Below are 12,562 nucleotides of genomic sequence, written 5' to 3' on the forward strand. Positions count from 1 at the left end.
CTATCTAAGAACTTGCCACAAGAAAGTTGAAGAAATGAAATTTTGTTTTATTGAGGTGAAGGAAGAAGCTTGACAGAAACAATGTGTTTAAGGATGACAAAAGATATCAATCTACAATTAATGTGATGCAACATATAATTATTGAGACATACATCTAACAATATAATGAATGCTACACCGATCCCAATATCAAGGATGCAACTGATGACAGTAGATGTGATAATCAATCGCAATAGCTGCTTTCCAACTTCATTTTCCAAGCACTTTGGAGCACAAAATCCAACCTGCAACCTCTAGTGATTCACCAATTAGTGTAGTCCATATTTCCTTTTACTAGAATTGGTTATTTATAAGGAAATACATTTTCTCTATGTGTGTGTGTGCGCGCGTGCACGCACGTGCATTTCTCAACCTCATAGGCGCTTTGGTCTTTCAAAGACATTAATAAAATCTCTCTCTCTCTCTCTCTCTCTCTCTCTCTCTCTCTCTCTCTCTCTCACCTTTGCATGGGGGCTCCTATCTGAGGGGAAGGCGCCTATTCCCATCAAAGCCCAAGTGTGTGGCACACATATGTGACATCTCTCTATGACATTGCGGTTCACGCACCACATGATATGTGATCCCAATCCCACCACATGCACTTTGCACATGGACAGGAGGTCTTGGCCCTGATTCTAGCACAAATGTTCAATCACGCTGTATGTCACGGCTTCCCCCTTGCTTGGAGTACTATGAACATCGTGTCAATACACAAAAAGCAAGGGATCCCATGGACACTAGTAGGATCTATCGCACTCTCATGATTGGTCATACAATGGCCAAGATTTAATGGTCTATACCAAAGAGAGATATCAGCTCCTACACAAAGACACACGGACGGTGAGCTTTGGGGAAAGCTGAGTTCCGGAGACAACATTCCACTCTTGATCATATCTTCATTTTGTAGGTAGCCATCAAGGAGGTGAGATCAAGATCCCAAAAAGTCTATGCCTAGTCTGTAGACTTCCGGAAGGCCTTTGACACAGTCCACGATCCCACATGATTAGGAAATTTCAAGAGATGCAGATTCTAGGAGACATGATTTGGGGATTAATAGTTTGTATGAGTCTAGAAGGAGAGTACATGCCCCTAGAGGCCTATCAGATTGGGTCAAGAGCATGATAGGAGTGAAGCAAGGATTCCCCCTCTCATCGATACTATTTGGGCTCCATACTGATGAGATCACGACTTTCAGTGACCACCTAGGAGGTAAGGGATCATTGCTGGCCGTTTTGATGATACAGATACTCTTGTATGTAGATGACATAGTCCTTCTATCCTCTTCAGTAACACGTTTGCAGCGACACCTAGAGGCCCTAGAGGTGTTTTGCAACCTTGCAAGACCGAGGTTATGATCTTCAACACCTCACGGGCAATACTTCATCGACACATGTTTACTTATCGAGGGGAGCCAGTGGACATTGTGCAGTCATACACCCATCTAGGTGCAGACTCTGTGGGACTAGTCTTCATGATGAACCACGCAGCCATGACACGACTCACATGAGGACGGGGGGCTCTAGCTTCGCTAGAGTGACACTGCTTTCAGGCACAATTCAAGGACACCGGAATGGCTTTTTGACACAATTGTGAGATTGACAACCATCTATGCAGCACTCTTCTAGGGAGTGACCTATCAATGACAAAGTGGCGATGGTTTGAGAGGTTGTCGCTGATTATGGGATCTAGGATGATTTCGAGTAAGCCTTAGCCCCCCACCAAATTGTGCAGATAGAGTTCACAATAACACCATTCCAAATTAAAATCCATCTTTTAGAGGGTCAATTACTTTCACAAGTTTGGACCCTAACTAGGTGGAGACTACCTAGGTATACAACTAGCTGACAGTGGGGCTAGCACGGCCTGGTATGAATGCATATCTAGATGGTTTGCCAGCCAAGTTATTCAAATGGAGCGTCTCCACCCCTTTTAGTACAACATGGATGCCCCTAATCCCTTGGTTCCATGTGATGAGATCGACATTATCATACAGTTGGATCTACTCTAGCTACACATGTCACGGACATAGGGGGGGGACTAGGAGCTCCCAACCAAGGTCTAATTCCATCACAACGACTCCTTGAAAGTATCGGAATCAAACTCTAGTATTTGGAGGACAGGTGTGTCTCACACGCCCTGAGGATTTCCATCAGACAGATGCAGGTCTAATCCCATCAACTGAGGATCAAGGCAAGGAGAGCCACAGGTACGCCTAGAGAGTAGCGGATCTACAGATTATGCACATTGGCAGAGGTGGAGATAGAGGAGCATTTCTTGTACACCTGCCCAGTTAACTATGAGATCTGAGGATAGTGCCTCAGTCTCTTTTAGAAGGGGCACGATTTTGGGCCTCTCCCAGCTGATTCACTTCCGTGAACACGTCTGTGTTGGCCTCTATCTCATGGACATAGAGAGACTCTATTACATCAGATCAGACAAGAGGAGGGGACAATGCCACCAGACACTGAGATGGATCAAGCTCAGCGCGACAAGGAGGAGATAAATGATATGAGGGCAGCATGGGTCCATGGGATGAGACGATGAGGAGAGACGCAGCCAGAGATACACGGACCACGCACAATGGAGAGGTGGAATGGAGCACGCACGATGGAGGTTCAGCCCATCCGAGGCAGTTGATCAAGTGAGTGATGTCGAGTGAGCAAGACCAAATAAGCGAGCGAGAAAAAGCGAGCAAAGCACAAATGGTTGGGCTACCAACACATAATCTCATTGTATGTATGTACTCATCATTAATAAAGATTTATAGTGCTTCCTCAACATTGAACTTGATTATAACATATTATTGCAAGTGCACATTAGTAATAGTGTTCTATATTCTATGAGGTGAGCTTAAATAGAAATACTTTGGCTATCAACAACAGGTACTATATAGTTGATGTAAGTCTACATTAGTGATAATGGTATTTATTCTCATGAGATGAGCTTGCATAGAAATGCTTTGGCTAACAACAAGTAGTATATAGTTGAAGTGCATCATTCAATAAAGACTTCTACATCGAACATGATCATAACATGTTTTTGAAAGTCTACCTTGGTAAAAGTGATCTATGTATTTTCATCAAAAGAACTTACATAGAAAACATTTGATTGTTTTTGTCCCAATATATAGATAGATCAGTTCTAACGTGCTCCTATTACGAGTGGCCTGGCTCTAAATCTAGTGCAAGAAACTGGTAAAAATTCCATTAAATTTACATTTTGATACATGAAGTTTTACTAAATGGTGCAAGATGTCATGATAATCATCTAAATCATGCCGTGCCATTCGTTTTGATATGTAACATGTCCCCATTTGGATTTGGAAATCAGAAGATACACGACGTCGAAATTCTCATCTTTTGGGCCAAAAGAGGGAGCGTGTCGCGCTGCCTGTTTTGGCCCAAAAGATGAGAATTTAGGCATCCTAAATTCTCATCTTTTGGGCCAAAACAGGCAGCGCGTTAACGCGCTCCCTCTTTTGGCCCAAAAGATGAGAATTTCGATGTCCTGTATCTTCTGATTTACAAATCCAAATGGGGACATGTTACATATCAAAACGAATGGCACAGCATGATTTAGACGATTATCATGACCTTTTGCACCATTTAGTAAAACTTCATGCATCAAAATATGAATTTAGGCTGCTCCCCGCTCCTCCTACTGCCCTTCCTCCTTGCTGCTCCCCTCCTTGCTGCCCCCTCCCTCCCCTCCTTGTTGCCTCCTCCCTCCCCTCCCCCCTACTTGCTACTCCCCCCCCCTCCCTCCCTGCCTCCCCTCCCTCTCTCCCCTTCTCTACCTCCCGCGCTGCTACCAGCTCCTCCCCCGCGCGCTGCCTCTTCCCTCCCTGCCTCCCCTCCCTCTCTCCCCTTCTCTACCTCCCGTGCTGCTGCTTGCCTGCATGTCCCCCCCCCCCGCGCGCTGCTGCCTGCACAGTCCTCCCTGCCCCCCCGCCCCCCCTGCTTTTTCTTTGCTCCCCCCCCCCCCCTCTCCTCCACTCCTCCTCTCCTCAATCCTCCCCTCCTCTCCCTTCCTCCTCTCCTCTTCCTACCCCCTTACTTCCCCTGTCCCTCTTGCTGCCCTCCCTTTCTCCTTGTTGACGACTCCTCCTTTCCTTGCTCAATCCTCTCTCTCCCTCCTTCCTTTCACCCTCTCCCTTCATTTGGTGTACCCCTATTTTCTTTTGGGGGTCTCCTGGGTTTTAGGAAAGCGGACGGAGTTTTTTTTTGTGTGTTTGAATCGGCCTTTCCCACCTCGATTGATGAATGGATACCCATTCAGTCAATCCGTTACCGCACACACCGGCTGCGAGAACCGTCACTTTCTCAAAAGACGAGCTGTAGCAGTTGCAAAAGGATTTGGAGCATGAGTGTTCCACGACTCTCTTTGCATGCATCTATGGCTCCCACCCCTCCAGGTCACAAGCTAGAGATTGGATGCTTGCAGTGCTTCCCTAGGAGCTCGCCCCCCACCTTAAGGATGTTCATTTGTTGGGACGAGGTCTCTTTCAGGTGTGCCTAGATTCCCCGGACGTCACGAGAGACTTGCTACAGGCCGGGTTTCTATTTCTAGGCTACAAGAGGATTTTTTTGTTTCCCTTTCAATTGGGCTTTGACCCAGTTGAAGAGGACAAGCATGGAGTTTCTGTTTTCATTATTGGCGAGAGGTTTGGCATGGTAGCAGAGATTCCCCCTCTTCCTGGCGAGCCCTCTTCGGCTGCTGAGGCGGTCAGGATGGATGGGGTACCCAGGGTTAGGGTCATTGTCCAGGACCCTATTATTTCAGATGACCACATCATGCTACAGCGACCCCATGGGTCTTTCTTCCCCCAAAGATTTGAAATTGTAGGTCGGCAGGACCAGTGCAGGATTTGCAGATCCTCGGGGCACTTTGCCAGAGATTGCCCAAAGAAGAAAAAGAGGCCCAGAAAGCAACCAGCTCGTACTAGCTTACGACAGAGAGTAGGAGCAGGACCTACCGCTCCACAGGCACTGCCTCAGACACAGGCTCCCCCCCCCTCCTAGGGCTACTCGAGTCCCTCCTGCACCCCGCACCACCTCTGGCCCACGGTGGGTTCCGGTCGCAGTTAGGCCCTCTACTTCAGATCACACCTCCACCGCTTCGGAGGCTATTCCCTTGGAGCCTTGGGAGGAGCCTAGTGTTCAAGAGCCTTCTTCCACTCCACCCTAGGATCAGGCTGTACCTCCCTCAGTAGCCCAGGTTGTTGGCACCTTGTCCGCAGCACTTCTTGATCAAGACCTAGTACAGGTGCCTCCTTCTGTGGATAGAGGGAAGGGGGTCTTACATTCTCTCCCTGCGGTAGGAATCCTTTGAACCCCCTCCCCAGGACTGGCTCAGCGGAACTCCTCTTCCGCTCTGGAGGACCTCTTTGACCTCCCAGATGATGATTTTGTACCTTCCACTTTCGCAGAGCTAGTTATCGGCATCCCTTTTGAGAGATCTTTCTCTCTCTCACTTGTGGACTTTCCTCCCCTTGGACCTCGTGTGTATGGTAGGAGGTCAGCTCCGGTGGAGGGCTCTTTTTCCGCCACCAGGTCGGGTAAGGTATTCCAACCCGCTTCCTCCCGCCGATGAGGATAGCCACTTGGAATATACAGGGATTAGGCGGCATCCCTCATCGCCGTCGCAGACAACTGATCAGGAATCAGCTCCGTCGAAGTGTTTCAGGTGGTTCCTTAGACATTCTTTTTCTTCAGGAACACAAACTGGATGTCAGAGATTACTCCAAGTCAGGTAAGCTGCTTTCAGGCCAGACTTTTTGGCTTCCTGCCTTGGGAACCAGAGGAGGTACATGCATATCAGTTTCAGATTCTATTCTCCCTTTGGTCATTGGACACGGTACCATCACCCCCTCCAAGGCCCAGTGGGTTTTACTTATGATTGACAGACGTAAGGTTGGTTTCCTCAACCTCTATGCTCCGAATAACAGAGGGGACCGTGTTCTAGTTTGGAAAGAGTTGCTCTCGTGCGCTGACATTGCAGATTCGTGGATTATTGAAGGTGACTTCAACATGGTTGAGGCACCTTCTGATAAGCAAGGGGGCAAAGACGGTGGTATTCATTCCCTCGAGAGAGTAGCTTGGGATGCCTTCTTGTTCAGGGTCAGTGGCAGAGATGTTTGGTCAGATGATGCATTTCATATTCAGTCTCAGTCACTTTTGTTTTCGTGGTCGAACCCTAGGGTGCAGATGCCTATCCATGCTCGGATTGACAGATTCTATGTGGATGACTCGGCTCTTGATAGAGGGGGGACAGTTTGCATTGCACCTAGTGTTTCCACTTTCAACCATTTTCCGGTAGTTTTGTCTATCTCAGAGCCCCATCTGAGAGGACGGTCTCATAGTATCAGGATTCCCGATGCCTTATACACAGATGAGACTCTCACAGAGGCAGTCTTGGAGATCTAGGTTTCTCACATGCGGGGGGGGGTGGCCGGTCCTTCACATGTGGCGACTTTTATCACTCTGTTGCTAGTGCTCGGCGAGGTGATGTACTCAGGCGGGAGATTGGTATCTGCCGGTAGTTGGCAGCCCTGCAGGAAGGAGTAGAGACGACCATCAAATGCTTGGATACAGGAGCGCCTTGCTGCGGCAAGGGCTCACTTGCAGACATTGCTTGATCAGAGAGCAGAGTATGCCTTCCATGCACGGGAGTCCTTTTGGATACAGATGGAAGGGAGAGTCAATAAACACTTTTTCTCTACACTTGGTCCCAGACATAGTAGAGAGAGTGTCAGGCAACTTATTGACTCTGACGGCATTTTGCAGTCTCATCTGGATACTGTCATGCACTTAGCGACAGCTTTCTATGCCTCCCTTCTTTCTGCAGATCCTGACACATAGACCAGAGATGTGGCTAGTTGAGTCCTGTTCTTTGCATGTGGTACCACACCTTCCTTTTGTAGCTGTACATGCCTCTGTGGATACCTCTTGGGAGATACTGGCGAGCATAGCAGCCTGGTATATCTGGAGAGCCAGATGCACAGAGGCATTGGAGGAAACTCAGGTTCATCCCTCGCACACACTGGCTAGTATTTGGACAGACACCATACATACTTTGATGGCCGTATGGACGAGTATGCAGGGAGGCTCCCGTGCAGCCTCTGCTAGGAGGGCTTCGTTCTTCAGGGAATGGAAGGATTCTCCTTTCTTCTCTGAGACTCTTATAGAGTTGAGGTGGCACTTTCAGCCTCAGCCTTGGTTGTTTTCCACCTCATTTTGAGGGGTTTATTTATCCTCATGGCTTCATGATGTATTCCGCTTTGAGCTTGCTCTTGCGGGTTTTTTCTCTTACTTAATAGAAGTCTCTTTCTTGGAAAAAAAAAAAAAACAAGGTCATGGTCTTTAATACATTTCGAGCGGCCGCACAGAGAGGCAATTTACCTTGATAGGCTCCGGTAGAAATCGTTGCATCCTACACATACCTGGGTGTTCTCTTTTCAAGTCGACTTCACGATGCGATGAGCTATGTAGACCCGTTTAATCACATAATATGCCACACTAGCCAAACACGAGTGTCAGTTCTTCTACTCACATCTTCAAAATCCTAAAACCAACTCTATTCTTTTTTCTTTTTTTTTGCAAAAAAGAGACTTCTATTAAGTAAGAAGGAAACTCGCTAGAGCAAGCTCTGAGCGGAAATACATCATGCTAAGCACATCATGCTAAGCATGTAATAAAAACACCTCAGAAAAATGAGGTAGAAAGAAACCAAGGCTGAGGCTGAAAATGCCAACTCAACCCTGTAGAAGTCTCAGCAAGGAAGGGAGAGTCTCTTCAATCCCTGAGAAAAGTAACTCTCCTGGAGGAGGCTGCTCGAGAGGATCCCTGCATGGTTGCCCATATGGCCATCAGAGTGTGTACCGTATCTGTCCAAGTACTTGCCAAGATCTGAGAAGGGTGAACCTGAGAACCCTCCATAGCCTCAGTGCATGTGGCTCTCCAAATGTGCCATGCTGCAATGCTAGCTAAAACCTCCCATGGAGAGTCAGTCGAGGAATGAGCAGCCCTGTAGAGAGTGGCCAGAACATCCTCTAAAGAGCACGACTCCACAAAGTGTCATCGGATGTGTAGAGCAAAAGACGAGTCATGTCTCTCGAAGAAAACCTGGGGCCCTGAAAGAGTGAGCCAAGCCACTGATCCCCAGGTCATATAGAAGGGGAGGTGAACAAAAGTGCTGAAAAGTCTTGCAATCCCCTTCCATATGATTCTCGCCTATCTGCAATCCCAAAGGCAGTGCTGTATTGTCTCCGAAGCAGAAAGGCAATGAGGGCAAGTAGGGTCGGCCCCAAACTTGGATCTTCAATGATTCACTGCTATCCCACCATGAATAGAAAGCCAAAAGAAGAGAGTGATTTTTCTATTCCGGTGGGATTTCCAAAGCCTTTGCCAAAAAATTTTCTGCAAGTCTGCAGAAATCTGAAAATTCTCCCAATGAGTAGCTCTGGTGGTCCTCCAACCTCTACAGCTGAGCTGGAATTTCCTGGGATTACTGACCGTGTAACGAAAGAAGGGGATGCCTTTCTCTCGGTGCCCTTCATCTATCCACTCCCATTCCCCAGGGTCCCACTGCAAAAACTTAATTGGGACACCTCCATAGAGCCACAGCCTCCATGAGCCCAGGGTAATGAGTAGCAGGTCAGGATCCAAGTACCACTGTGAAAGAGAGCCATGCTCCATAAAGCCCACTACCCTGATTGGTTGAAACGGTACCTCCAGCAATATATCATCTGTGGACTTGGACAGCCTGCCCCCCGAAGAAAAATCAAAGACTAGGGCATCCTCATGTGTGTTTCGTAAAGCAATCACCTACAAAGGAATGCCCGATCTGGAAAATGCCCCCATCCAGGTGGAACAAGTAATAGGCATGTCATCTGTGTCCACCCAATCCGAGGGCAAGGCTGCATCAATCTGTTGAATTCTTACTGCACTCCCTCTAAGATTATGAACCACCTGGGCATGACGGTCTGCAGGAAGCCTCCTGAAGGCTTTCCATGCTCCCACAGTAGATGCAGGGCCCCTCTCCCATCTGGGCCACTACCAAAAAGAGAAACTCCAAGTGGTCTGCCATGCTCATCCAAAATACTGTCGTTCCACATGATAGGCTGCCTTTCAATCTCTTCACAGGTGGACGGGGGAATCCTGCGAAGAGTACTAGTGAAGCTGGCCCATGCTTTCAATATAGCAACCATAAGAGGGGAAGAAGGAGATCTAAGGTGGGCTGTGGTGAAAACCCATCTGGTATTGTGTATCCAATCACCTCCTGAAGTGGGTGTGCAAGACTGTATGCATCTAATAAAAAAGTCCTTCCAAGGCTCTTGTCCTGGCATAAGTCCTCTCACAACAACCTTGCAGAGGCACTGTAGATTCGGGTCAATGATATTCAAACCCCCTTCTCTTCTAGGAAGAATCAAGGTCTCCCAAGCCACCCTGGTTGTAACATCAGTTGTGCCATGTAGACCACTCCATAAAAATCAGTCCGACAGGGATGCCCTCTAGCCCACTTTCTATTCTTATTTGTGGGCTATGAGCCTCTATATTAGAGCTCAAGCTGATATTTTTGGGCTGAGACTTCCATTGAGACAGGAAGAGGAGTTGCTGGACAGTGAGTTGGCAGATGACATGGCTATTTGTTTGGATGCCACTCCACAGACACTCACCTCTTTCAAGACATCCTTGGATTTGTTTTGCATTGCAGCAGGGGCTCACATTAATTGGAACAAATCCAATGATTTTTGGATTAGTGATGAGGACACTCCAGATTGGGGTGCTGATATTGGCTTTACTTGGACTCAAAGGGGTGTCTCCATCAGGTATCTTGGATGCCAGGTTGGGGTGGGCATTTCTCCAGCACAGCAGTTCGCTCCCGTGTTGGAGAGCATCAGGAGCTATTTTGGAGTTCGGTCAGACTTGACCTTGCATCTAGAGTGGTGGTTGTAAACCAAGTACTGTTGGCTATAGCTTGGTTTGTTTGCTCTTGTTGGTATCGATCTACAAGCAGTATCACTCAGTTCAAGAGACCTATCAGGAATTTTTTGTGAAGTCGATTAGACGGCACTTCAGATGTGATAGCCAGGGTGGCTTGGGAGACTCTTATTCTACCCACTGAGGAAGGGGGTCTCAATATTATTGATCCAGATTTGCAGTGAAGAACCTTGGCTAGAGATAACAGGGGACCAAACGTAGTAGAGAGCCGGAGGGCATGACTCAACAGACTTGACACTCACATGAGGACCACAAGCATATGTTCTCTCTTCAATGTGGGAAGACAGACCACTAGAGTGACGATAGCACTTGTAGATAGCGGGCCCCATCACAAAGACTACAGAGGAGGGGACCTGACACGCTGAGTGCTAGCAACAACAATCTATCATTGAATTTCTTCCTCCTCGATGCCAGCCCTCACTCGATCCCAAGCGAGCTCATATTCTCTCTCCTCAATCGTCCAATGGAGTTGGTCCCACAAACACCATACATATGTCCAGCCACTAAGATGGATGGTTGACCCCTTGGTAGGCGGCCAAGGGATTTCCTTGGTGATTTTTCCCCCTTTTGTGATTCTCTCGATGATAGTGCAATGTAATCACTTTTGGCTAGAGACTAGGCTACCGAAATGTAAACCCCTCCATTCAAAGTGATGGAGAAGGAGAGGGGTAATTATGATGGTGTCGGGCCCATGGGACGAGTGCACAAAGCAGGCTGAAATGGCTGTATGGAATTGTAATGGTACCTTTGGTCTAATCCGTTGGGGCTCACTCCCCATTCTTTATGACATGGGGCTCAGTGTCTTGGCTTTCTCTTACTGGTAGGTCTTTTATGAGAGACATGACTCTTCTCGGGCCAATTCGATTCGGCGTCATCAGGTTGAGTCCTGTTCTTTAGATGTGGTACCACACCTTCCTTTTGCAGCAGTACATGCCTCTGTGGATACCTCTTGGGAGATACTGGCGAGCATAGTAGCCTGGCATATCTGGAGAGCCAGATGCATAGAGGCGTTGGAGGGAACTCAGGTTCATCCCTCGTACACATTGGCTAGTATCTGGATAGACACCATACATACTTTGATGGCCGTATGGACAAGCATGCAGGGAGACTCCCATGTAGCCTCAGCTAGGAGATTCTTTTTTCAGGGAATAGAAGAATTCTCCTTTCTTCTCTGAGACTCTTACAGGGTTGAGGTGGCACTTTCAGCCTCAGCCTTAGTTGTTTTCCACCTCATTTTGAGGGGGTTATTTATCCTCATGGTTACATGATGTATTCCGCTTTGAGCTTGCTCTCGCGGGTTTTTTCTCTTTCTTGAAAAATAAAATAAAATCCGTTGGGGCTTCTTGGAGACATACACCAATAGAGACATATTCTACACTGAGACACACGACAGCCCAGAGAAAGGGCTGCCAACAGTGACGGGATATACATGGGAGTCATCTATAGGAGGGAGATGAGGAGAGACACTGAGGTACAGGGTTCTGGAGGCGTAGCTGCCATATTCAGATCACACATGAGGCCTTTCATATCTGTGGTACAGAGAGAGGAGCATGCAAGACACATGTGGATAACAATTTCAGCTATTGGAGGCACGATAAATCTTCATTAGCACACCCCCATATACATCATCCTATGCACATGAGGTCACTACAGCGGGGCATAGCCCACATGAGACAATATATGATGACATCACGAAGTTCAGGGAGACATCCTCCTTCTTCGTGACTTCATGCACACATAGGAGACAGGCACGTGGGCTTGCTAGACTTTGACTTTGACTCCCTCATAGTGCCCGGCGTTGGTGCGGAGGTAAAGAACATCGTTGGAGCAGACTATTTGGTAGTCTGCAATTCCACAGAGTGTCCAGCTCATGGAGAAGAGGCTCGAGTAAATAGAGCTCACTTGTGAGAAGGAACCTACGTGGCTATATCTAATTTTTGAGACTTTGAGGGGGATATAGATGAGGAGTAATTTGCATCCATGCGCCTCTGAATCAAGGGCATAAGAGGTTCCATGCCAATCTTGAGGGCCCATTGCATCATGAAGGACACATCAATCCCCAATTTGTCTGTATTTATCTCTGGTCCAAGGCGAATGACGCTTGTGGCGTACCCTATGCCACGTCTCTCAAGTGGGAAACCAAGCTGAAAAGTGGCTTGAGCCAGATGTCCACCACCTGTGGGCCCATCCACTCCTCCATCATGCTACAAATATCATCCTTCATCCTCAGACAATACCAAGCAGGGATCCATTTCCCCCCCCAATCGTGCGGCGAAGTCGAACCCCTAGAAGGGGCGAGTGCAATATTGGAGAGGGAGCTGTTACAGCCTCGAGGGAGCGGAGGACAAGGTCCCCGGATCCGCGATCTTTGACATTGTTGGAGCCCTCTAATCCTACTTCCTAGTTGACACCTGGGGACCTCTACTTCTTGAAGCCGATGGGACTGCATGAGCAAATCTACTGGATTCACTGTCACCTGTGCCGTGAGGTAGCCAACACTCGTCCCCTTTGCTTGCTTCCCC

The 12,562-nt window shown here is 47.9% G+C and overlaps 1 protein-coding gene across 1 annotated transcript in view; it reads right to left on the reverse strand.

The window, feature by feature from the left end:
* LOC147904342 (uncharacterized) overlaps window positions 1–12,562 on the reverse strand; it is a 178,713-nt gene that overhangs the window by 33,814 nt on the left and 132,337 nt on the right. Inside the window, exon 10 of the mRNA XM_087391234.1 lies at window positions 153–284. Coding sequence (XP_087247360.1) covers window positions 153–284 — 132 coding nt within the window. The remainder of the gene's footprint in view (window positions 1–152; window positions 285–12,562) is intronic.

This window comes from Dipteris shenzhenensis, chromosome 2 (genome assembly GCF_047967505.1).
Source record: "Dipteris shenzhenensis isolate YYH24624 ecotype China chromosome 2, Dip_SZ_1.0, whole genome shotgun sequence".
Lineage (NCBI taxonomy): Eukaryota > Viridiplantae > Streptophyta > Polypodiopsida > Gleicheniales > Dipteridaceae > Dipteris > Dipteris shenzhenensis.